A 25953-nucleotide genomic window follows, 5' to 3' on the forward strand; every position below is an offset into this window, starting at 1 on the left:
CAGCACTCAGACTTTAGAACTAGCACATTACAAGGACGAAGAGCTGCCTGGTCACATATACTAACAACCTAATATTAGCAGATCATTAAGCAATGCTTCAGACTGTTAACTCATTTCAGTAAAACAGATCACACAATCTGCCATGATTTTATACAGAAAAAAAAGTTAAGGGTCTAAAGTTATAAAGAATCAAAATTTAGTTCTAAAACAAGCTCTACCTTTAAGGTTTTGTAGGCACTGCTCATGGTGGTTACGCGGTGATTGGAATGATTCCCACCCAACTTACAGAGATGACACACTGGCCTCCTGCATAGTTCACAGTACATGTTTATCCTCTCTGTTTCATGCTCTGGGCACATCAAAATCTATTGAACAAAGGATAAAAGTGGGATTAAGGGTCCTCATAGATTACATACACTCAAAAGATGTCAAGTAATTGGATAAAGTACCAAAACACAAGGATTTGCATTATAAAATCACTAACTAAAGCCATCTAAAGTAATAAAAGAAATAAAAAAGTAAAAAGAAATAAAAGCATTTGGCCCATTGTATGAAAATTGTCTACATTAGAATTATTGTTTTTTAATTTAAGGGTTCAAATGGTCAAGTAATTATGTAAACGTTATTTCCCCTAAACTTAGTGCTAAGGAGTTGAAAATTTCTTTCCTATCAGACTTAAGTAAAACGCTTAAACAAGCTAGAAAGGTCCTCTGACCACAATGACTAGGCAATTATTCATGATTATGATCAATGTTTATAAAGTATTAAAACAAACAACCATGAGAACCTATTGCTTCATTATCCTCACAAGAAATCTGTCACTAAGGAACTTGGAACACTTCATCATACAAGGTTCCAAATGCTTGGTTTTACATATTGTTTACCCACACAATGAACAAATTTAGGACTGTGCTTTCCTGATTTTCGTTTCTACCTTTTTATTTATTCCATAAACTATCATCATAGTTAAACTGAATTTTATATAATATAGCTGTTTTCATTTGGAAGAAAAGGATTGTTTTAATCAAAAAGCTGTTAATTATTCCACAAGATAATATTTTAAGCAGCTACAACTGGTCTGATAGCTTAGAAATTTTTTTTTTTAATTCTAATACAAAAAGTCCTAATACTAATATGTAGCTCCAGGAAAAATAATGGAAAAGATTTCAAATTTTTAGGCACATCCAGGTTCCTACATTCTCAAAGCCATTACAATTAGAATATAAAACTTCGCTTCATGCAAAGAATGCAAGAACTCAAAATTACAAGTAAATATTCTATAGGATAAGAGACACCTTTTTAGAATTTTACTACAGTGAATAACACTTGGAGGGAAAAAACTTCTCCTCAATATAACTTCTTCACATTTCATTCTCTTATCAATCTTACATTTGTAAACAGAACAAGACTATAATTTATACTCAAAAATGGTCAACTTTATGAAATTAACTCCTAAAAACTAAAGCCCAACATACTTAATAATTATAGGTTCCTTCATGATAGAATAGTACTAATCAATTTAATTAATATTTTAAAAGACACATCAAACACTAGGTTGAAGTCATAAATTTTTAAAAATCTATGACCTTAAGCATTTAAGCTGAGCTAAGGAATATAATAGCGAATTTTAAAGTATTTAATAAGTCTATTGCTGCTGCCGCTGCTAAGTCGCTTCAGTCGTGTCCGACTCTGCGTGACCCCATAGACGGCCTCCTACCAGGCTCCCCCATCCCTGGGATTCTCCAGGCAAGAACACTGGAGTGGGTTGCCATTTCCTTCTCCAATGCATGAAAGTGAAAGTGAAAGTGAAGTCACTCAGTCGTGCCGACTCTTCACGACCCCATGGACTGCAGCCCACCAGGCTCCTCCGTCCATGGGATTTTCCAGGCAAGAGTACTGGAGTGGGGTGCCATTGCCTTCTCCGAAGTCTATTGCTACACTGGCACAGTTTGAGAAAGAAGTCATTCCAAAAAGCACAGGCGCAGGCTGCTCTTGTTTTAATCCACCACACCTACCCCATTTAATAAGAAATGAGAAGTATTCAGCTCACAGTTTCAAGATAACTTTGAAGACTGTTTTTTTTTTCCATTTTTCTATGGAAATGTCTTATGCTTAGTGTCTTACGTTTAACAACATAAATAGAATTCATATTCACACAAGTTACTAGGTTTAGGGGAATGAGAACAGCAATCAAAAGAATCAATTACATGTTTTAAATCTATATAAAATCAGAAAGCAGTATTAAGTGAAGATGTCAAAAACACATTCTGCTTTTGAATCACATAGTAGGGCAAACCACAATGCATAGAATCCTTTTTCAAAAAACAGAGTAATGTTTATTTATTTATTTACCTGGAAGAATAATAAAATAAATCACAATGTATCCTTTATCTAGCTTCAATAAATATCCATTCAGAGACAACTATAACCTCATTCATCAAGTTCCTTTGTACATTATTACAGAAACTACCCAAATACTTAAAAATGCAAATTCCACTTCAGATACTATATAACCATTATATCATAAGCTTCAAACTATTCGGCTGTAATTACTCTTATTTATTCATGGTACAATTTAGGTAACTAAAAATGTCAGGATGTTGCCCAACCACACCTTTTAGACAATGACAGGCTTGTCATATTAAAGGACAAAAGCTTTTTAACTTTAACTATCTCAGTCTTGAGTATAGAGAGTATATCTGACAGAACTTTTCCTCTATTTCTCAGTAATCATTACAAATACTCAGGTATTGTACATCATTGTGTTTTAATAAGAGTGAACCATACTACTGCCTTCTAAGCTCTGGGGACATTTAGCAACACACTAACTCTTGCCTGGAAAATCCCATGGACGGAGGAGCCTGGTAGGCTGCAGTCCATGGGGTCACTAAGAGTCGGACACAACTGAGCGACTTCACTTTCACTTTTCACTTTCATGCATTGGGGAAGGAGATGGCAACCCACTCCAGCATTCTTGCCTGGAGAATCCCAGGGACGGGGGAGCCTGGTGGGCTGCCATTTATGGGGTCGCACAGAGTCGGACACAACTGAAGCGACTTAGCAGCAGCAGCAGCAACTCCAACTATAAGGCCTTAATTTCTCCTGTCAGCTTTTAAAATTATTTTCCCTCTGTCAGGTTCTGGACTTGGTATAATTCATCTCATCATATTAAGTTTAATACACTAACTTCATAGAAACGTCACTCACCTTGGGTCTAAAGTTCGTGGTTGGACCCACATACTCATGCTGCGCTTTTACAGTGCCCCACGGATGGTAAATTTTGAAGCATTCGTTGCAGTAGCTTGCGCTGCAGTCCATGCAGCTCTTTGTGGATTCCTGAGGTGGTGGCTTACAAAGGTCACACATAATGGCTGTGGCCGCCCTGGCTGCCTGCCGATATCTTTCAACAATAGTTTCCAAAGTGAAATTTCGAAAAAGACCATTGATACCCCGCTCTCCAAGATCCACATCATGCTCACAGCCAGGACAAGGAAAAGTGGTTGTCCTAGGGGTCAGTGAATTGCGCTTCCAGCCTGTGTAATTAATAAGTTCTTGTTTAGTTACATAGGTAGGAAAATGAATAGAATGAAAAAAAAAAGGAGTCATGTTTTGCAAAGGTATGTATCTACATATATATTCCAAGAACGTAATACTCAAAGTGGCTGCATATGAATCAGTTCGTGTACTGAAAATTCTTTTTTTTTTTTAATGGTTTTTCCTTGGTATACAAAAGCCCAAGCTACTAAGTTATCAAATCAAAGATGAAAGAAATTATTCTAGAGTAAATCCCATATAAATCCCATATTAAATCAGGTATGTGGACGAAGCATACAATACTACACAGGGTCAAGATTTTTTGAAAGTAAACAATTATATAAACATGGTTATTTTTATACATCATACCCAAAGGAATGTGGCTTGCATTTAAATGAAAATATCCTTGGCTGATTGATAGTAACTGACTTTATACACAAAAGGGCAGGAGCCCTTAACCCAGGCAGGGTCCATGGATTGATTACAGGAAGATTCAAATAGTTTAGTAAACTATTTGAAATTGCATGCAAAATTTTGTATCTATGTATCCATACATACTTTCTGGTTAAACAATCCATAGCACAAAAAAATAAAAAGAAATTAAAAAATTAAAAAAAACAATCAAATCCATAGCTCAGATTCTCTGAAAAATACGTGACAACAAAATTATTAAGAAGCAATAAAGGGTATCCCACTGTAGTATTGTTTTATCTAGAAAATTCAGTTGGCAAAATCATTAGTTAATTCAATGCAATCTATAAGAGAGTGAAAAGCTTATTCATAGACCTAGAATGTAGTGACTTTAAGAGGAACCAACCATTTATTATCTTCTTATGACCTGAAAAAAAGAATCATTAAGATTGTTTAATTCAGTAAGCCAAAAGATATACCAAAAATACTACAAGTAACTTTACAACACACCTTTCCTCAGTAGTATCCTGATTTTAACAAATCAAGAAACCAAGGCCTGACAGTCCTTGCCCACAGGTTCGCAGGAGTCTGGGGTGGTCTGTTTAACACAGGGGCATGCCTATCCTGCTTCCTCCTCTCCTGCATAAATCTAGTCCAAGCAGGTAGTCTTGGTTGCCCACAAAACAACTCCCTAAGTACAAACACAAACTGTTTTGGCTATAGCCTTCTTTCATACTACTATCCAATACCAAAAGTGAGTGGTTAAATCTAGTAAATCACATTTAGAAAATGTCTTTAAACAGCTGTATTAATATCGCCTAGGCAACATTACTATCATTACTGAAGACTATCTTAAAAGATGTCTGACATATCACTACATAGGTAAAATTTAGTGATCAGTCCATGGTATGAGACATTTGAAGTGACTTTACAACATGCAAAACAGCATTAGGCCCCCAAAGCTACTTATGCCACAAGCATGCAACTGCATTATTTTACATTTTAAATATCTTCAAAAAACTTAGACACTTTTAAACTTTACATTTAAAAATATACCCAAGAAAGCAGTCACATAAAAATGTGAAAATCCTATGTAAAATATATCCTTGTAATAATTCCAAAAACATGCAATATAGTATGAGATATTTCACACCACAGCAGGCACATAATAAAATAAGCAGCAGAACTAGTTTTAAAACACATGCCAATGAAAATTTCATTTAGTGAAAAAACAAGCCAAATAATTCTGGAAGTGATACAGTGCAGTGGTCAAGTTTAAACAAATGGAAATTCATATTTAGTTACATGCTTCCACACATGAACTAGGTGATAAAAATTAAAATGGATAACTAATCTTAACAGTCAATGTTTTAAAAAAAGGAATTATTGGTTTTATGAATTGAAGGTTGTGCTCAATTAGGTAATGGGGAAAAAACAAAAATAAATTATGCCAGTAAAATCATGCTTTAACATGTACACTGGTGACACCCAGATTTTGACCCTCATGTTCAGAAATTTCAAAAACAAGTTTTATCCCTTTTCTGTAAGCCTCTTTTGTTTTTACAATAAAAAGTAAGGTGTAAGGCATCACACTGAACTACTTAAACCAGACAAACTATTAAATCAATATATCTTGGCTATTTTTCTAAACAGATCTTAAAAGCTCTCAAAATTTTTTTATGAATCTAAAGAACTTTTATTTTGTCTGTCTTATCTTCTACCATCGTTTTCATAAAAATAAACAATAAAATATACTTCAGGGCAATAAAGAAAACAAGACAAATCTAAAGATATTCTGAGAAGTAAGCCAGATGGAAAAAAAAAATCAAGTCAATAGAACTAAGAATAAAACATAACAGAATCAATATTTCTCTATAACTCTGCTAATCCAGTAACTATTAGCCAAGTGCGGCTATTTAAATTTACTTAAAATTTAATATAAAAAGTCAATTCCTTGGTAGTACCCACATTTAAAATTGTCAAAAGCCATTTTTGGTTACCCTCTTGTATGGCACAGGGTCAAGCGTTTCCATGATCACACAAAGGTCTGTGGACCGTCCTACCCAAAAGCACGGTATAATAGGACGGGAGTAATGACCACTTAGAAAGGTAAAGCGGCAAAACAGGCCAAGCGAGACAATTTTCCAAGTCAAATTCCATTCACTGGGTTAATGATATTTGCTAATTATCTGAACACTCTCATTTTGCAGAATCAACACTTTCCCCCTATACCTTTAACTTCAAAGACAGATTAAACCAGTTAAGCATAAAAATGAAGACTCCAAAATTATTTCAAACTGGTTTATAGCAAATCCTCCCTCAAAAGTCATCTTTCCATCACAATTTCCCACTTAAATGATAAAAAATAGTAATAAAGCATTTCAAAATCGAGTATTTCAAAACAAAAATTCATCACCAATCCCAGACCTATTCCAACTGCATTATCTTCTGCCATATTCTGGCTGCAAACTACTCCCCACTGTTACTACCTGGCCACACAGTAGACAGTATCTCCTCAGTTGACATCATGCTGGCTCCCTGGTGCTGTGCAAAGGCTGCTGCCTTACGCACCACCTTAATGCAGCCACATTCTGACCATCTGATGCCTATGAGTTACATTATCCCTTTGAGTATTAGATTTTCAAACTGCAAAAACTTTGACTACCCTTTGAATCAAAAGTGGGTAATGAGCAATTATTTTTTAAGCAAACTGTTCCTACCTCTCCTCCTAATTACTAAGTTTCAACACTTCAAATTCTCAGGGTCTCACTAAAACCTATAAGAGAATGGATTATGTGTGGCTTCTAGAAGTGGCTTAAGATTTTTAAATTGAGGCATGTAGAAGAAGGTGAGGAAAACAGAAAAGGGTAATATTTCAGGTGTTTATTTTCTCCACCAAAATTTAAGGTATCACCAGCATTTTCCCTCAAAAAAAAAGTAGCCAATTTTACTTTAAAGGTCAACTGGAATAAAAAAAGAAATTATTTTAATATGATGAGTTGGCCCACCTTTCACACAAAAGCAATGTACATTATTTATTCACAATGAGAAAGACCCAAATGTTAAAACTCAGATCCCAAATAATTTAAAATATTAACAAAAAATACACCATGTGCATAAACAAGCAAAGATTTATGGTATTAACTACCAAAATTATCAATAAAGTGAAACAAAGTGAAGTCGCTCGGTCATGCCCGACTCCTTGCGACCCCATGGACGTAGTCTAGCAGGCTCCTCTGTCCTTGGGATTTTCCAGGCAAGCGTACTAGAGTGGGTTGCCATTTCCTTCTCCAGGGGATCTTCCTGACCCAGGGATCGAACCCAGGTCTCCCACGTTGTAGGCAGATGTTTTACCATCTGAGCCACCAGGGAAATTATCAATACATTTAGGCAAATTAAGGTACTGGCTTATTTAACCTCCCCAAGGCAGCAATATGGCTGTTAATTTAAGCTTTGCTCCATTAAGTAAATGTAAAGCATTTTAAGGTAACATTTAAAAAAATAGTAACAAGGGGATGTCTTTTTCTTTACACATATCCCATCATGGATACATACACGTGTGTGTGCATATATGACAAAATGCAAGCACTAATAATCAGAACTCCCTTTAAAAACATCAGAACTTGCTTGAAAATTTAGTCCTGTTGACCTTTAAGTCATGTCAGCCCAATTTGTTCACTTTCTACATGATTTTGAAGACTTGACCACTGATGATGATTTTAATTTATCTCTATAAAGTTATTTAATTTAAATCCAACACTATACTGCCTGCGGCCACACAAGCAATAAAGCATTTTCTACCTCTCCACCCCAAAGATCTCCGTTGTGATGCTGTGAACAATGAACAGAAAGCTGGATTTAGAATTTAATTTCAAAGAGAAGATTCACAACATGTTAACAAAAGATAAAGCAGTAACTGTGTCCTACACATAACACAATTATTGAATTGACAGTAAAAAATGTGTTCCTCCTGGTACACATGGTATTTATATAAAGCCACCGATGTAAAGCATTCATCGAGGTTATTTTATCACAGTTCAGAATTAAACACTGTTGGTGCAGCAATTAAGAGCCTATACTTCATCCTGTGGATCTGTGTTTTTAAACAATCACATATTTGTGTTTTTAAACAATTACTTATGGTAACTGTTGAAAATACAAAGTCAAAGTAAAGTATCTTTGCTTGTTTTAAGTGACCGAAATCAGCACAATAAATAAATATTACTAACACTGATTGTATCTTAATGACAACAGACAAATGGGACATGACGACAAAATGGGAGAAAAATCTTGTGTGTATATATATATACACACACATACGACCAAAAACGAACAGTTATACAGCTCTTTTAGATTTTACAACTTAATATGCTAATGTTATAGATACACATCTTGCTCTCCTTTCAAGGCATCCTTTTATTTTAAAATGTGTCAAATGAAACATGCAATGCAATTTGAAAGAAATGCATGTGAAAGTGTAAGCCACACATCATTTTACATTTTCCAATGTGTGTGCACTCAGGCATGTCCGACTCTCTGCGACCCCACGGGCTGTATCCAGCCAGGCTCCTCTGTCCATGGGATTTTCCAGGCAAGGATACTGGAGTGGGTTGCCATTTCCTCCTCCATTTTCCAATAGCCATATCAAAAAAGTAAAAATAAAGAAGTGAAGCTAATTTTAGAAATACATATTTAGTAATATAATATATTCAAAAACTATCATTTCAAAATGTAATATAAAATTATTAGAGATATTCATGTTCATTTTTTCCTTCTAAGAGCTCCACATGTATCCCTCCATTCAGACTACCGTGTTTCACGTGCTCAACAGCCATATGTGGCCAGTATACTGGACAGATCTGGAACGTCTGCTGTGAACATACCTAGAGCACTACTACTCTCCCATGAGACAGCCATCATATTCTGCAGTCACACCCTTCTCCCAGCTAACATTCTTATTTCCTTTAATCACTCTCCGCAGAGCAGCTTTCTAACTTGTCCCCTGTCAGGACACAGTTCAGATTAAAAGGGCTCTTCCTAAAGAAGAGGGAAGAACATATCTAGTAAATCTACTTTTGATCTCTTGTCCTGGAAAACAATGCCATTATCAATGAAGATAAGCCATTATGGCATGCTCTATACAAATCTCATAGCAGACGTTTGCCATTCAACATCCATGCGACAAATATTTATTGAATGGCTACCAACTGCTGGGCTAGGTAAGTTCCTGGAATCAGAAACAGTTAACTATTTTTTATTCATGTTTTATACTGATTCTACAAAAACTAACCAAGTCTTAAGATTAAAAGCCTAAACATAATAAAGAATTTCATGAAATACACATGTGAGCTCAATCTAAAGATCAGTAAAAATACTAGTATTTAACTAGAATCTCATTTAATGGACTGGGCTGAACATTAGTATACAAAAAGTGGATCTTGTTCATCAATTAAGCCAGGGTCCCTAATTATTCTCTAAGAATCTACTAATAGAAGATGAACTTTTATCTGGTAGAATGGTTTCAAGCTATCACCGTCTTTCCTACCCTCCTCAGTACACCAGTCTCCTCTCAGGAGGAAAACATGAAAGTGATAACTTCACAAAGAGCAAAGCCCTCTCCACCCTCATGCACCCTGCACCTCCCAGTTACCCAATGCTCCCTTTTATGTATACACATACAACTTTTATGTGCGTAAAATACCCTCCAAGCAACTAGTGATTACCATTTAAAGAAAAATTCATGGATTTAAAATACCATAGTACCACTCTTAGCACAAATCTCCTCTTATCCACTCTCTAATGGAACACACAGACACAAATACTGCCCAAGGAGATTCCGTATCATAGCACAACCAGAGGTGATGGCATTCTCTAGCACGCAAATGAGAAAAAGATCTTTTTCTGATTTAAAAAAAAAAGTTTCGTTTTTGGGTTGTTTTTTTTTTTTTTTTTTTTTACAATATTAAAAAGTTACTCCTAAACGAAAGAGAAATAGAGTGGACAAAGGATGAAACTGGAAACTTCAAAGCCCAAACTAGGCAGAGCTGAAGCCCTGAGATCTGGTGCTCATGGCCACTAGAGGACTCTCCTCAACAGGAAGGAAGTGCTGAAGGTAAGGCTGTGACATTTCTATCCAAACCTTTGCCTCCCCTTGATTCTCACTGCTCATTCTGGCCCTTAATTTTCCAATGGCCTTGTTCCCAGTGATTTCAAATTCATTTTGATCTACATTAATCCTGCAATAGATGTTCAGAAGAAAAAAATACCATCCCAGTAGTGTTGGAGAAGACTTGAGAGTCCCGTGGACTGCAAGGAGATCAAACCAGTCCATCCTAAAGAAAATTAGTCCTGAATATTCATTGGAAGGACTGATGCTGAAACTGAAACTCCAATATTTCAGCCACCTGATGCAAAGAACTGACCCCTTGGAAAAGATCCTGATGCTAGGAAAGATTGAAGGTAGAAGGAAAAGGGAATGACAGATGATGAGATGGTTGGATGGCATCACCGACTCAATGGACATGAGCTTGAGTAAACTCCCGGAGTTGGTGATGGACAGGGAAGCCTGGCATGCTGCAGTCCATGGTGTCGAAAAGAGTCGGAAACGACTGAGCAACTCAACTGAACTGAGATCTACTTCTATAAACTATTACAGAATTCCACTGTTTAGCTGATGTTCAAAATTGTTATTTTAAAATCTGGATCAAAAAAAAATGGCTGAAGAATAAAATGTATTAGAATGATACCAAATAACATTACTCTGAAAGGCTTCTGGGACTAGGCATTACATAGTCTCACCCTTTAATTTTGCATATTTATTTACCTATTACCAAACATAGAAGAGTCCCTAGTAAGTACTTCAGTAGTCCATTATTTGAACCCTCCTATAAAGGACATCACAGGGTTATAGAACATGCCCTAAAATACAGACACAGTTAACAATGGGTTTAACACAAAGCTGGTGTTCAACATCCAATATCCACTTTAAATGAATATCAAAAGACAATTAAAAGTTCATTCTGACATTTTAAAAGTTCATTTTAAGAGAGAGAGAGATTCTTGTATAAGTACAGTTTTAATTTATTCACCTGGAAAGATTAACCCCCAAAATGATGAAATTTCCCTTCTACAATTATCTCTGAACATATAAACAAGCTTCCTCAGCCGGTTCTACCACATACCTGGTCTGCTAATTCTGTCAATTTTATCCACACTAGGGGAGGGAAGCCGAAGTCGAGGACTGCTCTGATTGGAGTTGTCAGACCCCACGTCATTGAATGAATCATCAAGCATCAGTAAGAGCTCCTTCACGCATTTATGACAGATGCTATGCTGACAAGGGAGAATCAACGGGTGGGTGAACAGCTCCTTGCATGCCGGGCAAATGAGCTCTCTTTCGATATTCTTAATGGTAACCTTAATGAGAAGCAGAAATCAGAACAAAAGGCTTTTAGTGTGTAAATACATTAACTTGCTTATACCCCGTGTATAAATACATATATAATTACTACCGAAAAGAATTAAAGATTTTTTTAAATCTGAAGTTTCTTTTTGGGCTATGAAAGTCTACACCATTATTTTATCCACCCCCTCATCATCGCTTGGCCTAGAAGTGAACGAACGGACATGAGATTTTACGTGAGATGGTAAAAGTATATATATATATATATATATATATATTTGAAATATGAGAAAAATTAGCATAAAATATTTGGCATCCATAATATTTCGCCTTCAGTGAAATTCTGAAAGTAGATTACTTTAATAAAAATTAAGAATATAGCACCAAAAAAAAAAAAAGAATGCAGCACTAAGAACAGGATTATTCCTATTTAGCACATTAGCTCTGTAACTGACAAGTAACAGGAGCTGGTAAAAACTAGACTAGTCATTATGTTCCTGGACCCTATTTGAAATCTACTTACAAGCTGAATGATCAGCAATTTTCTACATTAAACGTGATCATTTTCCACATGCAGAAACTGTAATGTATGTAAAATACTTGAGGTTCTCAGGCTGAATACCAAAGCAGTTATGTTGAAAGCACTTTATGAATACTAAAAGGGTAGGGAGGATTACAAAGAACCAGTATAAGTGCTCTCAATGCTACAAGCTTGCACTATTTTCAATGAGAAACACTTAAGACTCATCACAACTATAAAGGTCTAATGACCTCATACCAGCTTTCCCATCCTTTGCCTGTGCAGTTTTCCCTCCATGGATCCCAAGCTTCGGGTGCTATGAATCTATATTTAGCATCCTTGCAATTGTAATAATGGTACAACGTTAGTCAACCATTTCAACTACACACAGAAAATTAAAACTGAATCAGTTCACTTCTTTTAGTTAAATAAAAATGTATGCGAGTCTATTCCCCTTAAAATAACACCAAGTGAGTTAATAATCCCTGACGACAGTACTTCAGCCAACGGGCTTTATCACTGTCCGTGGGTCGTGCAATGCAGCGGTTCTTGCTGCATCACTCAATAAATTGTTTTGTAAAGCCCGCATCACGTCAGTTTTAGAAAATCTGGAAGATATCCACACTTCACAATTCACATCAAAGAATACAGAATCTTCACATCCTATCTCATTTCATAAAGAATTTGACACCTAATTCAAAGGGAAATATTGTCTTTCAAAATCCAAAACAGATTCTCACGCCCTATTTTATGGGAGGTTTACCTCTCATTGGAAGATCTAAAATCATTTCCACTTTTCTTGTACACAGAGCAGTGTATAAGCTTTCTAATCACGATGGATATAAAGCAATTCTTACGCAAAAGAAAAACGAGTGTTCATTTTACATACATTGAAGGGAAGCAATCTGATTACTAATAATGTGGTGTGGTGGCTCCCCCAATTAAGCCATTTCAAAATAAATGAGGTTCGACGGAAAACCAACAAGTTGAGAAGAACTGCACTGCACACCCGACTCCCTGAAACAAAAGCACTTGAACCCCGACAGCTGCCGGAGCAAGTCCGCCCCGCGCGGGCAGGCAAAGCCGGGGAAGAGCCAGCGCTCGCGGCGACCGCGGGCCGGGCTCGCGGGGGTCCGAGGAGGACTCGAGCGCCAGCCCCGCCGTGCTCCGGGACAAAGGGCGGCGGTCCCGGCGCCCGGGGCCGCGGCGGGCCCCCGACTCCTTAAGGCGAATTCGGCAGTCTGAAGGCCACTGGAGAGCCCCTCCCCAACTCCCCGAGGCTCTCAGGTGGGCCATCGCCGCGCCCGAGGGGCGCCCCCTTCCGGGCCCGGGTGACCTCGAATCCGACCCTCCCCTCCCAGGGGCAGACAGGGGGCGCCCGGGGTTACAGAACCGGCCCGGGGCGAGGAAGGCGAAGAGGAAGCGGGGCCACCGCACGCCCGCCCCCGCTCCTCGGGAAGAGAGGCTCGCTCCCGGCTCAGGGCAGCGGAGACCGAGCGCGCGGGGCTCCGGCGCGCCGCCCTCGGGGCTGAGGCAGCCGCCGCGCCCCTACCCACCAGCGAGTCTGAGCCGTCCCCCTCCATCGCAGTCTCGGTGTCATCAACGGCAGGGCCCCAGCAGGCAGACGCGCGGCCCCGGGGAGGCTCTGGCGGGCGGGTTCCCGCGGCGGCCGCCGAGCCTCGGTTCGGACCCGGAGGGCAAGCTGGTCAGCCGGCCCCGGCCAGCGGACCGACGCGGGCAGGAGGCGGCCAGGGCGGACTACAGCACAGGCGCGGAGAGCCGAGCTCTGCTCCTGCGACGGCCCCGGGAATCGCGGCCCGCGACCGGCTGCGGCGGCGGCTCCTGCGGACTGCGGCGGGGCGGGCGGCCGCGCGGAGACCCAGGCGCGGGCCGCGGAGGGCGGGGCGGGGCGGGGCGGCGGCGTCGCCCGGGCGACAGCGCCCACCGCACAAAGGGGGCGGGGAGGCCCGCGGCCGCGCGGCGGGCGGGTGTGGCCTGCGCCGGGATCCCCGCGCTCCGCCGCCGCCGCCTCGGCCCGCTCCCTGCCGCCCGGGGCGCCCGCCCGAGCCGCGGCCGAAGCCCCCTGACGGGGTCGGGAGCCTCGGAGGGGCGGAAGCGAAGGCGGGGAAGGGGCGGCGGCGGCGGAGGGCCGAGCCGGGGCGGGGCCGAGGTGGAGCGGTCCCGCGGCGCCGCAGCCGCCTGCATCCTGGGCCGCTTCTCCGCGCCATCCCTCGGCTCTGCCTCCGGACGTCCGCGCCTTCGGTAAAGCGCGCCTTGAGCATCACAGACAAGCACCACTTCCTGACCCTAGACGGGGCGGTGAGGCGAGGTCGAGCCCAGACCTCCTTCCCCATGTTGTCGCACCGGTGCCGCGCGCGGCAGAGAGGCGACCAGGGAAAGAGCCGGCTCACACCGCCCTACCCGGGCCGGGGGTTTCCCCGAGCGGGTCCCTGCCCCAGCCCCGCACCCCTCCTCTTCGGCCCGATGCGCAAGGCGAGCTGCACGTTCCCTAAAGGCTGCTCGCCAGGCACTCATGCTCTGCTTCTGCTTTTACACACCAAGGCGCGGCGCCGTCACGCACGGCACGTTCTTGCCAAGTGGCGCTTGGACACGCCGCAGGGTTGGGGTCCCTCTCCCTGGGTACTGGCCAGGAATTGCAGCGTTCCTACCCGACTTAGGGTGTGCGTCCCGTCCATGCCGCCGCTGCTCTGCGGGTCCCTGCCACCCAGCCCCGGCATGGAGGGTGCGGGGAAATGGGAACAGGTGGTCCTGAACTGCTCCCGCACCCACGCACCCGCTGGTGGGCGCGCCCAGCCAGTGGTCAGGCCCAGCTTCTCCAGCTCGAAGACTGCTGCTGCTAAGTCACTTCAGTCGTGTCCGACTCTGTGCGACCCCATAGACAGCAGCCCACCAGGCTTCCCTGTCCCTGGGATTCTCCAGGCAAGAACACTGGAATGGGTTGCCATTTCCTTCTCCAATGCATGAAAAATGAAAAGTGAAAGTGAAGTCGCTCAGTCGTGTCCGACTCTGTGCGACCCCATGGACTGCCGCCTACCAGGCTCCTCCGTCCATGGGATTTTCCAGGCAAGAATACTGGAGTGGGGTGCCATTGCCTTCTCCGAGCTCGAAGACTAGCTGCGAAAAATTCACCTGCTGAAGTCCAAGCGCGTTTCCTCCAGATTTCAAGACAATTCGAAAACAAATGAACCTGGGTTTGTTGAAAGCCGTCTTGTTAGATCACGCCCCTGCCCTTCCAGCGGGCTAAATAATTCCATTCTCTTATGTGTAGACTGAGAAAACAGGCGCTCTAAACAAACAGCTGGGCGAGGGAACCGCAGAGCTGTAGCGCGGAATCCCGAGTAGGTTTTGACCCGCTTCCCACTTTTATTTCCTTTTGGGACAAGTCTCTCGCTGTGACCAGTTCCGCCGTCTTTCCACAGCACTGTCAGCAGAGGTAGCCTCTTCTCCAGACGACAATTAAATGACAGTGTGGCAGGGTACAATTGAGAACAGCAATGGACCATAGCAAAGGTCTTTAATGGAATGCCCTCAGTTTACAGATAAGGTGCAGAGAGGACGAACACCTCACCGAGTAATGCCTAGTTGCGTGGCTTTACAGGCTGGAGTTGAGGCTGCTTCCTCCCCACGGGGTCTGAATCGTTCTAATCCGGGGGAACTGAGGAAAATAAATGCCTGCGAAATTTAGTAGCCTGTACGATGTCCGACACAATGTTCTCGTATAGATTTTAAAAGGCTCAACCATTAATAAGCATCATAAACCAATTTTTGTTTTTAATTATGGTCTTTTGGTTCAATAATTACCCTGTCGCTCTAATCTTACACCACCCCACTTGAATAGTGCGTTAGTCCAAAACGAATCAGTTGAAGTACAGACTAAAAGAGATTAGGTTTCGTTAACATGAACTAAAAAAAAAAACTGTAGAGACAACATTTGGCTGCAAGTAAACTTGAAAGTCCTTCCATTATGCAAATCAAATGCCAGTAAGTTGCCATTTTCCATCTTATTCTCAAAGTTCAAAAGTTACCTCAATACACTTGGTTGAGAATGGGGGAAACAGGCACCTTCAAACTTTTTTGTAATAGTGCAGATTGGTTTGGTTTATTTGAAGGGAAATTTTGCAAATTCTATCAAAAAAATTTCAGTGCTTCTACTTTTAAGCAATTCCACTTCTAATAATTTTCCCACTGAAAGACGTGTGTGTGTGTGTGTGTGTATGCACAAAAATATGTACACAGATCTCTGAGGGACTTTATTTGTAGAAATTAAATATCTACCATTCATAATGCACATTCACACCATGGAATACTATTTAGCAGTTAAAATGAATGCACTGATGAGAAAGGACTTCTAAAATAGTGTAAAAACAAACCAAAAAAAAAACCCATATGGATTCTGTATGTTGCCATTTTGGCAAAAATAAAAAAGATGAGACAAGCAGGCATATTGTTTATGTGCACAAATAAGCAAATAAAAACGTCTGCAATAGAGCACAAGAAATGCTAACAGTGTTGTGAAGAAGTAAGGGGATGAAGCAGGTGTGGAAGACACTTTCCTTCCACATTGTATTGTTTGCACTTTATAGTATGTACCTGTTTTAGTTCTAGAAACTTTTTAATGTAATTTAACCCATAACCGTTTTTATACTTATGTAAACTCATCCATATACTTTTAAAAGCAAAACAGGGGAGGGTGAATATTGGTAAGAAGAAAGCAAATTTGAAAACCACCAGTCTAAACTGCCACTCTCCCACCTACCTAGTCATTGCTCTTCCCATGGCTGCCATGCTTGGGGTCATCTTATCACTTTCTCCCAACACCCATCCATCTATCAAAGAGAACCAATACCTTTCTCAGTTGCTCAACTGAAAGTCCTATGGGTTTGGAGATTTTAAAAAATCCTTCTCTCTCCTTTCCCCATCCCTCTCTCTGACAGCCTTCAAATGCTCTTGCAGAAACACAAGAGTCCAGTATTGTATGTGGGGCCTAGAACTACCATGCTTCTTCTTAGTAGGTACTGGGAAGCTTTTGAAGATGTTTAAGTAGGAATGACACAGAAGATGTGTTTTGTTTTATAAATCCCTATTCTCCCAATTTGTCCTGCATACACTATCCCTTGGTGCCTCCTCCCCCTCAGTTTGGAGTATCCTAGAACCTTCTTTTCCAAGTTTCTTTTAAAACATGGGTCAAAATTCAACACAAGGAAGCCTATTCCACATCTGTCACCCACTCAGTCGCTTGACCTTTATACTCTTGCCTACATTATGATATCTTATGCTTGTTGGCATTGTGTAATTGCTCTTCTATCACAGGGCCGTGAACTGTTTCGAATCTATCTGTTTCATGAAGTCCAAAAGGACAATTTCTCCTCCTTCACCTGCTAACAACCACCACTCCCAAAACACACACACACACACACTCACACACACACATTATTCAGGTCTGGTAAAATAGAGGCCCAAAAAATGTTCATGAGCTCACACTTAAAATATAAGCCTGATACCCTTTAGGCTATACAGTATTCATTAAATTAACCAGCTCTCTTTCCACACTGATTCCTAATACCACACAAGAGATTAAATTCCAGGCTGAGTCATGTCCTAATGGCCATGGTGCGTATCTCAGTCAGTGCCATGAGGCACCACTGGCTCTTCATCTGTTCAGTCTGAGGTCAAACAGCCAGAGTACCATTCTGTGAGTATATCCTGAGCAAGAATGAGCAACCAGGTGACATGGCCAGCATACTCCTAAACCTTGCCCCCTGTTTGGAAACAATCTGGGTTTTCAATTAAGAGAGCCCTGGACTTAGGTGGTGAGGAAGGTGGCAATGAAGTCAAACCACAGGGCATTCCAGTAGATTGGCACATGCACTGTCTGTGCTGCTGGGTACCAGGAAGTTACAGGTAAAGGGACAATAAATGACACTTACCAGTTACTGACCTAAGTCTCTGGCAGGCCCAGCTCACCTGTCATAAAGAGTTTCTATGGGAACAACCTCAGAGGAGAGGAGTCCAGCCAGCCAGGAAGTTCAGATTTCCCTTGGTGGGCCAACTTCTGCTCACCTTTCAAGCTGCAGATCTAGTCTCCATCCTCATGAGTCTAGTTCTCACTGATCAGTTCCCCTTACTCTGAGCTGCTCGAGTACTCCCCTTACTGCTCAGTTTAACACAATTACATGCTCTTATTCCATACACTCATGTCTGACGTTTTATAAACTTTATCTCCCCAACCATTTCAAGCTTTTGTTTGTTTAAAAGAAAATCCAGGAGGCATTCATCGGCTAACTGGTAGCACCAGACCAACAATTTCAGAGTTGGTAGGAGGTACACAGCGCTGCCCTGGTAGACATGTTTCCATTAATGACAGGAGTGTATTGGCTGCGTAACTGGTAGACAAAGGGGTCCTTTAGCCAACTTAGGATGAACATCAATAATACTTAGGGGCTGTTAGCAGGTCCCTATAACTGCGTCTCACTATTCCTATACTTAGGGTTTCCAGTTTTAGCAAATAAAAACATAGGACACCCTGATAAATCTGAATTTCACATACATAATGAACTTTTTTTTAGTATATCTCAAATATTGAATGGGATATACTTAGATTAAAAATTGGTTGTTTACCTGAAATTCAAATTTAACTCTACATCTGGCATTTTATCTGGCACCTCTACCTTCCATTGTTAAATAATCATAATTTGCATATAAGGTGTCTCAAGACCAAAACCTATCGTCAAAGTAAGTAGATGTAATAGCTTTACTTATTGAAGGCCTACTAGGTGCTAATAACAGTGTTAGGAACTTTGCACAAAATATTCATCTAATCCTTGCAATAACCCTGTGAAATAGGTATACTTCCCTTCAGAGGGGACATTAACAATGACAACTTCTCTCCAGCTTTATCCAGAGATTAAGTAATACCATCAAGGACACATGCCTACACACCAAGAGCTAAGATTCAAACCTGAGACTCACTCTAGCCTCCCTACTTTAGCACTGCCCACAAGTAAGCATCTAACATGTAATTTACAATTTCATAGAAAATGTGATTAAACATTATTTGACAAAGTCATTTCACAGAAAGTTTTTCCCTCCCAAATTATCTTTGAGCAATATAGTAAAAACATCAGAAGAAAATTCTAATATTTACAAAATTAGCCATTTTCAAGTGATATTGCTAACACCTAAATCTCTTTGTGTTCCCTCCTCCCAACACACACACTTTGCCCAATCCCAAGATATAAAAAAATATTTTAAAGAACACTTTGCAGTGGATACAACCTTAGTATTATCACCCAGTTTAGATCCAGTTGTGAAAGCAACTATCTATTGAGTCTTCAGAAACAGATCATTTGGTGGTATTTTTATTTTAGTCCCAGGAGATGTTTAAGACTTCACACTAGATTTGAGGGTTTTCCAAACGTACTTCTTTCAGTGCATAAGCATCTTGTTTGAAAGCAAATTTTGTGTTTATAAAAGTTCTTCAATTCTTTGTGTGACAAAGATATTCAAAGTTAAAAGTAATAATTCACCAAGTAATGGAATCATCACTGTTTCTCTATTAAAATTAAATGTAAGCTTTCCAAAGCCTCTTTGGATGTGCCCTAACAGTAACTATTGAACTGTAGGAAATAAGTGCTTTCTGGCTATGAATACATAAATATAAATATGTTTAAACTCTAAATAAAGACGTACACTAAATATAAATTCTTCTAGGTTTCCTGTCATCAAGTTTTCATTATATGATTCCAGAAAAGTATGCAATGGTGTAGAGAAAATAAATGTGTGAAGATGATAACAAATTAATAAGGTACATCTTTCTAGAGACCAAAACAGTTTGAAAACACTGCATTGTGTAATGCTAGATTTTGATCACAGATTTGGAAAGCTCTCTTTTAGTCCAAAGAGATGAGTTACAGAAGAAAAACAAAACAAAACCACAGATTGGGAGAAGATATTTGCAAATGATCTGATCAACAAGGGATTAGTCTCCAAAATTTACAAATAGCTCATGACACTTAACAGCATCAAAACAAACAACCCAATCAACAAATGGGCAGAAGACCAAACAGCCATTTCTCCAAAGAAGACATACATGTGGTCAAGAAGCACAGGAAAAGGTGTTCAACATTGCTAATTATTAGAGAAATGCAAATAAAAACTACAATGAGATATCACTTCATATAACCATGTGGTTATTATAAAAAAATCCACAAACGATAAGATTGGAGAGTGTGTGGAGAGAAGGGAACTCACTTACACTGTTGGTGGCAATGTAAATTGGTACAGCCACAATGGAAAACACTATGGAGGTTCCTTAAAAAACTAAAAATAGACCTACCATATGACCCGCTCCTGGGCATACATCCAGAGAAAAACATGATCTGAAAGGATAATGCACCCCGATGTTCATTGCAGCACTGTGTACAATAGCCAAGACATGGAAGCAACCTGAATGTTCACAGGTTGACAGAGGAATGGACAAGAAAGGTGTGGTACATGTATCAATGGAATATTACCCAGTCATTTGCAGCAACATGAATGGACCTAGAGACTGTCATACTGAGTGAAGTAAGTCAGACAGAGAAGCAGAAACATCATATAACATCCCTTATTTGTGGAATCTAAAAAGATACGATACGAGTGAACTTACAAAACAGAAAGAGGCTCACAGACTCAGAGAAGGAACTTGTGATTTCTGGGTGAGACAGGCCAGCGGGCTGAACAGGGGAAGGATGGGGGGAAGGGATAGTTAAGGAGTTTGGGATGGACACCCACACACTGCTGCTGCTGCTGCTCCTGCTAAGTCGCTTCAGTCGTGTCTGACTCTGTGCGACCCCATAGACGGCAGCCCACCAGGCTCCCCCGCCCCTGGGATTCTCCAGGCAAGAACACTGGAGTAGGTTGCCAGTTCCTTCTCCAACGCATGAAAGTGAAGTCACTCAGTCCTGTCTGACTCCTAGTGACCCCATGGACTGCAGCCTACCAGGCTCCTCTGTCCATGGGATTTTCCAGGCAAGAGTACTGGAGTGGGCTGCCATTGCCTTCTCTGCATCTACACACTGCTATATTTAAAATGGATGACCAACAAAGTCCTACTGTATAGCACATGGAGCTCTGCTCAATGTTATGTGGCAGCCTGGAAGGGAAGGGAGTTTGGGGGAGAATAGATACATGTGTATGTATGACTGAGTCCCTGTGCTGTTCACCTGAAACTGTCACAACATTGTTAATCGGCTAGGCCCCAGTACAAAATATGAAGTTTTTTTGGGGAAAAAAAAACCTCAAACTTCAGAAAGTGGCTTCCAGAAATGGTACAAATTTCTGTGATAGTGAAATATAAGGAGTCCATTTACATTGATTTTTAAACCTCTTGAGAATAAATCATAGGTATCACCCATACTCATAGAGTATTGTTGGGTGAACAGAAAGACCACAGTGGGAGAGATCACTGTGTACTTTAAATATTAAAGTAATCATCACAGTAGAGTCAATAAGCTGATCAAGTTCATCATGTGGGTTTTATGTTACCCTGAGATGAAAGGCTCACCTCCCACATTCAGAGAACACAACGGCAGGCTAATTTAATTTGAAGTAGACACAAAGAAAACTGCTGCCCCTGGGAAACGCAGTGGATTGGAGGTGGGAGTGAAGTTCCACCTTTGACTTTGTAAAGTTTTCGATAAAATTTGAATATTTTGCAAGCTAAGTCGCTTCAGTCGTGTCCGACTCTGTGCAACCCCATAGACGGCAGCCCACCAGGCTCCGCCGTCCCTGGGATTCTCCAGGCAAGAATACTGGAGTGGGTTGCCATTTCCTTCTCCAATGCATAAAAGAGAAAAATGAAAGTGAAGTCGCTCAGTCGTGTGCGATTCTTCCCGACCCCATGGACTGCAGCCTACCAGGCTCCTCCATCCATGGATTTTACAGGCAAGAGTACTGGAGTGGGGTGCCATTGCCTTCTCCGATATTTTGCAATGACCATATATTAAATGTTTTAAAATTTTAAAGCCATCAGAGAAAAGTGAAAGAAATTATGATGATGGTCAACCCACTGGTCCCAACTTTGAAGGAAGGGGAGGAAAGGGGAGGGGGCAAGAAGACAAGAGCCTCAACTCTTTTGTTTTAAACTTCACAAACCTGGTGTAATTAGATCCATTTCATATTATTCTTTACATTACCAACTTGAGCTACAAAGTGGAACCTAACTTCTCAGAGGAAAAGAAAGCAAGTCAAACCTCAGAGGTCTGTTAGTCCATGGCTAATGCTCAGTAAGGTATTCAGTGTTCAAATCCTATATAATCACGTATATGAGGAGGGTTTAAGCAGAACCAGGAGGAGCAGAGTTATAAGGAAAGAGGGCAGAGAAGAAGCTTGAGTTGTAATGGTTAAGAGGCTACTCCTGACCCCTCACTCCACCAGATAAAAGGCAGAGACCCTACTGTGAGAGTCCACTTTCCCACCCCAGAGATTTCACAGGCACACCTGCCCCTCTGACTCTGGAAGTCAGCTGAGCTCACGCCTCCACATCGGCTACAGGCCCTTTTCTGAAGAGGGTCCACCTAGTGGAGAGTGAGGCAGAGAAATTCAGGGGATAAAGCCAGGAGGTTCTGAGTCGTCTTTTTTCACTACAGTGAGCGTACTGTGAAACACAATGCTAATTGCAAGAGGTTCGTTTCCTTCACCTGACTTTATTATAAGACGTTTTAAGGGTTCATGAATGATTCCGCCCTCCTTGCCCATTTAGTGTTCATGAGAAGTTCACCTGCCTGCTTCATAATCACCTGGGATGTCAACTTGCAGATCCCTGGATCCTACCTCAAAACTATTCTCTCCTAATATCAAGTGTTGCCTGCTTACTGAAGGACAGTATTAGCCAAGGAATACAATTCCAGCTAACTCTGAAGAATGCCTGAGCACCAGGGGCCTAAACTGACCTCTCAGCCATTCTGCTCCTGATCCCATCTAGGGTGGGCCATTGATTTTGTAACCAACAAAAGTCATCCTCCTCCCCCGTCTGGTTCCTGGGCAACCAGGGTCCTGCTGTGTGCTTTAGACAGGCCAGGATTGCCCCCTGGAAGCCAGCCTCCTCGCTCAGCACTTTCTTCTGAACTTCTCTCCCCAGGGTCGATCCTCCAGAGGGTGGAGAGGGTTGTGGTACGCACTCCAGACCGGGGGTGGCGAAGGGAGGTGCTTGTGGCCAAGGGGAAGCTGTTTGGGGCGACAAAGAGCTTGGAGATGCTGGCCAGAATGTCCCTACGCGTGTGCTGGAGGCCCCTCGAAGTGTAGGATGGAGCCTCGGGACATGAAAGAAAGTCGAACCGGTGTCCTCCGTTTCTGCTTCTGGTCCAGGGTGTAAATGTCAGGGATGGCCTGAAACACTGACTCTACTAAAGAAAAGTGAATAAGCATTCTGTTTTGGGTGCGTGTATTCCTTGTTTGCACAACAAGAGAGGGAATTCAGGAGGCCCACAGTTAGCCCGGGACCCTTTGGTCAGGGAGGACGTTAACCTGCTCCCCAGCCGTGGCACTGTCTGGCCTGAAGCATCCACGTTGCCGGGATTGGTGAGATACGAGACTCATGTTCCAGGGGCTCACAGCATAGCTGCAGATCATCCTTCTTTTCATGATGACCTTGCGCAGGGCATCTTTTTCTCGTCTGTGCCATAACCTTTTCTCGAAACTCCAGCTGCAGAGGACAAATGCAGACGCCGTTTCTCGCTTTCTAAGCACAGACGAATCCTGGCGGACCGCGGGACCTTCACATTTCCCAGTTCTTCCCGCCTGTAAACCACATAGGAGCCTCTCCAGGCACTTTCTCAGATGTAGCTCCGAAGGCAGACTCCGGCAAGGCTTTCCGCTTCAGCAAGGCGCCACTCCGCCCGGCAGAGGGCGGGGTCACCAGGCGTCACCGACAGCGCCAGCCTGGGTTTCCAAGGACTCCGAAAGGAACAGGTGCCTGGCTGAAACCCGGTGCCTTTGCATCTCCCTCTGCCCTCCAAAGGAAGGACGCCTGAAATGTTCCGGGCCTAGGACAACGGCCGAGGACCTGAAAACACCAGGGCTGGGAGAACCGGGGTTCTGCCCCTACTTATCCGCCGTAAGGTCGGACTGCGTGAACCCGATCCCACCCTCATAGTCTATCCACCGTCTGGTCCAGCCTTCCCTCCGCACTCTGCGCCTGGACAGACCAGGTCAACCACACGATGTCAACCACGCTTAGGAGCCCTGGGCGCGTCGAGGAGCGCCCCCTGGCCAACGCCCGGCCCTCCTGCCCATCTTCGCAGGCTAAGCCCTTGCCCCTTTCGGTCCCCAGAGCCCCCGCCGTCACCCAGCTGGCCAAGTCCTTTTTGGCTCATTTCAGAGATGCCGCGCTATTAATGGGGGTGGAGAGGGTGGGAGGTCAGACGTCTGGTTTGCTTTCAGCAGCGGCTGGGCGTCCTGGCTGAGGACACGGACCTGGGACTCCAGTCCCGCCCTCCCCGGGGGCTGCCAGGGCCCGGGACATCTGCAGCCACAGGCCAAGTAGTGCCCGGAGCTGGGGGCGGGGGGTGGGGTTGGGGGCGGAACCCAGGCCGCAGCTCCGCGCGCCCCGGCACTTACCTTGCCTCTGGCTAACAATTCCATGATGTAGCCAAATTCACTAACCTCCCCCGACTCAGACATGGTTAAGATCCTTCGCAAACTCTGGAGGAAGGAGGCAGGTGCACCGAATTTGTCCTTTTCCTCTCTTTTCTCTGTTTTTAGCCTGAGTTTTGCCAAGCGCCCTGCCAGGATGCTGTTAACGAGGAAAAACGAGAAAGCGAGGGGGAAAAGCAAAATGCAGAGTTGGGTGGAAGGAAGGCCATGGAGGGCTCCTGGGTAGCCACGACTGGCGTTCTTAGCTCAGGACAGGGCGATGTAACGGAACAAACGAGGGCGGCGGCGGCGACCGTGAAATCCACACCAGGCGGAGCCCGGCTCGGAGGCCCCGCCTCCTTGGGGGTCGCGGCCCGCGCCTCCTGCCCGGGGGTCGGACGGCCGCCGAGACAAACACCGACACAAAAGCCTGTCTGCTCCCGGCGTGGCGCCGACCCAGCCCCGACACCCACTGGCTGGTTAAAGCTGCCCTTTATCTGATGCCTGAGACGGTGGCCGTCCGGAGCTCTTCCTGCAAGGCCCGGGAAAAATCCCCATCCCACTGTCTGGAGGTGTGAGGGCAGAGAGAATGAATGCAGAGCAGGCACAACAAAGGATCTGGCTGACAGCGCCGGAAAAAAAAGAATAAGTGAGGGCCCAGGAAATGGCAACGCCGCATCTCAAGTCAGCCTTCCTGAAATCCGATAGGTAACAAAAACCAAGCCCGCGCTCCTGAGATGAGAACAAACACCAGGGATTGTATTTTAAGCACACCAAGTGTGTAAGGTCGATTATATCTCTGTATCCTCTTGATACTCAACTTTCCTTTAATTAAAAAAAAAAAAAAAAGACGATTCTGGCCATCAAGGTGTGCTTCCTGAATAAACAGTCTCACCCTTTAGCTACTACTAACTCACTTTCCAATTATTTTCATTTCATGGAGTTAGACATTAAGTGCCGCTTTTCTCGTATTTTATACTTCTCTTTTAAAATAGCAGCTCCCCTAGCAGGCTGCAGCTGAAACTGGCCCCTTAGGCTTTTCTCTGCTTCACTCAAACCTGACAATCTTTGCTTCTCTTGAGAAGAAAACTTGGCGGAACAAAGTCAGGTCTACTCTATTCCTGCACTATATGCAGACTCTTTATCTTTCTTGAAAAGGAGAAAAGTGATAAGGGCATGGACTTTTCTCTTTAAAAAAAGAAGCAAAAAAACCCCTTTCTTCTCTGGCCCAGAAATCCTAAAGTATATAATAATTTCTCTTTTCCCTTCATACTTCTCCATAAAGCTCTAACAACGTGTGCTTTTCTTCCACCAGAACTTTGCTCCTTCTTCAGTGAGTTACTTCCCTCTCCGCCTTTTTGTTGGTGGTGTTACTGTCCTCTCTGAGTTGCTGCTGATCCCCTCCTACAGCAAGCAGCAAAAATTAATGTGCTGGGGGTTCACAGTGAGGGCT

At 42.7% G+C, this 25953-nt stretch overlaps 1 protein-coding gene across 2 annotated transcripts in view; it reads right to left on the minus strand.

The window, feature by feature from the left end:
- TRIM36 (tripartite motif containing 36) overlaps positions 1 to 24793 on the minus strand; it is a 43358-nt gene extending 18565 nt beyond the window's left edge. Inside the window, exons 1-4 of one of the 2 annotated variants that reach the window (XM_070796822.1) lie at positions 24486 to 24793; positions 11127 to 11361; positions 3208 to 3533; positions 219 to 365 (exon numbers count right to left, since the gene is read on the minus strand). In XM_070796822.1, coding sequence (XP_070652923.1) covers positions 219 to 365; positions 3208 to 3533; positions 11127 to 11361; positions 24486 to 24548 — 771 coding nt within the window. In that variant the 5' untranslated portion in view covers positions 24549 to 24793. Of the gene's footprint in view, positions 1 to 218; positions 366 to 3207; positions 3534 to 11126; positions 11362 to 13423; positions 13688 to 24485 lie in introns of those variants that run through there. The other variant, XM_019968023.2, reaches the window with a different exon arrangement.
- Positions 24794 to 25953: the final 1160 nt, after the last annotated feature.

Source organism: Bos indicus, chromosome 10 (assembly GCF_029378745.1).
Source record: "Bos indicus isolate NIAB-ARS_2022 breed Sahiwal x Tharparkar chromosome 10, NIAB-ARS_B.indTharparkar_mat_pri_1.0, whole genome shotgun sequence".
Classification (NCBI taxonomy): Eukaryota; Metazoa; Chordata; class Mammalia; order Artiodactyla; family Bovidae; genus Bos; species Bos indicus.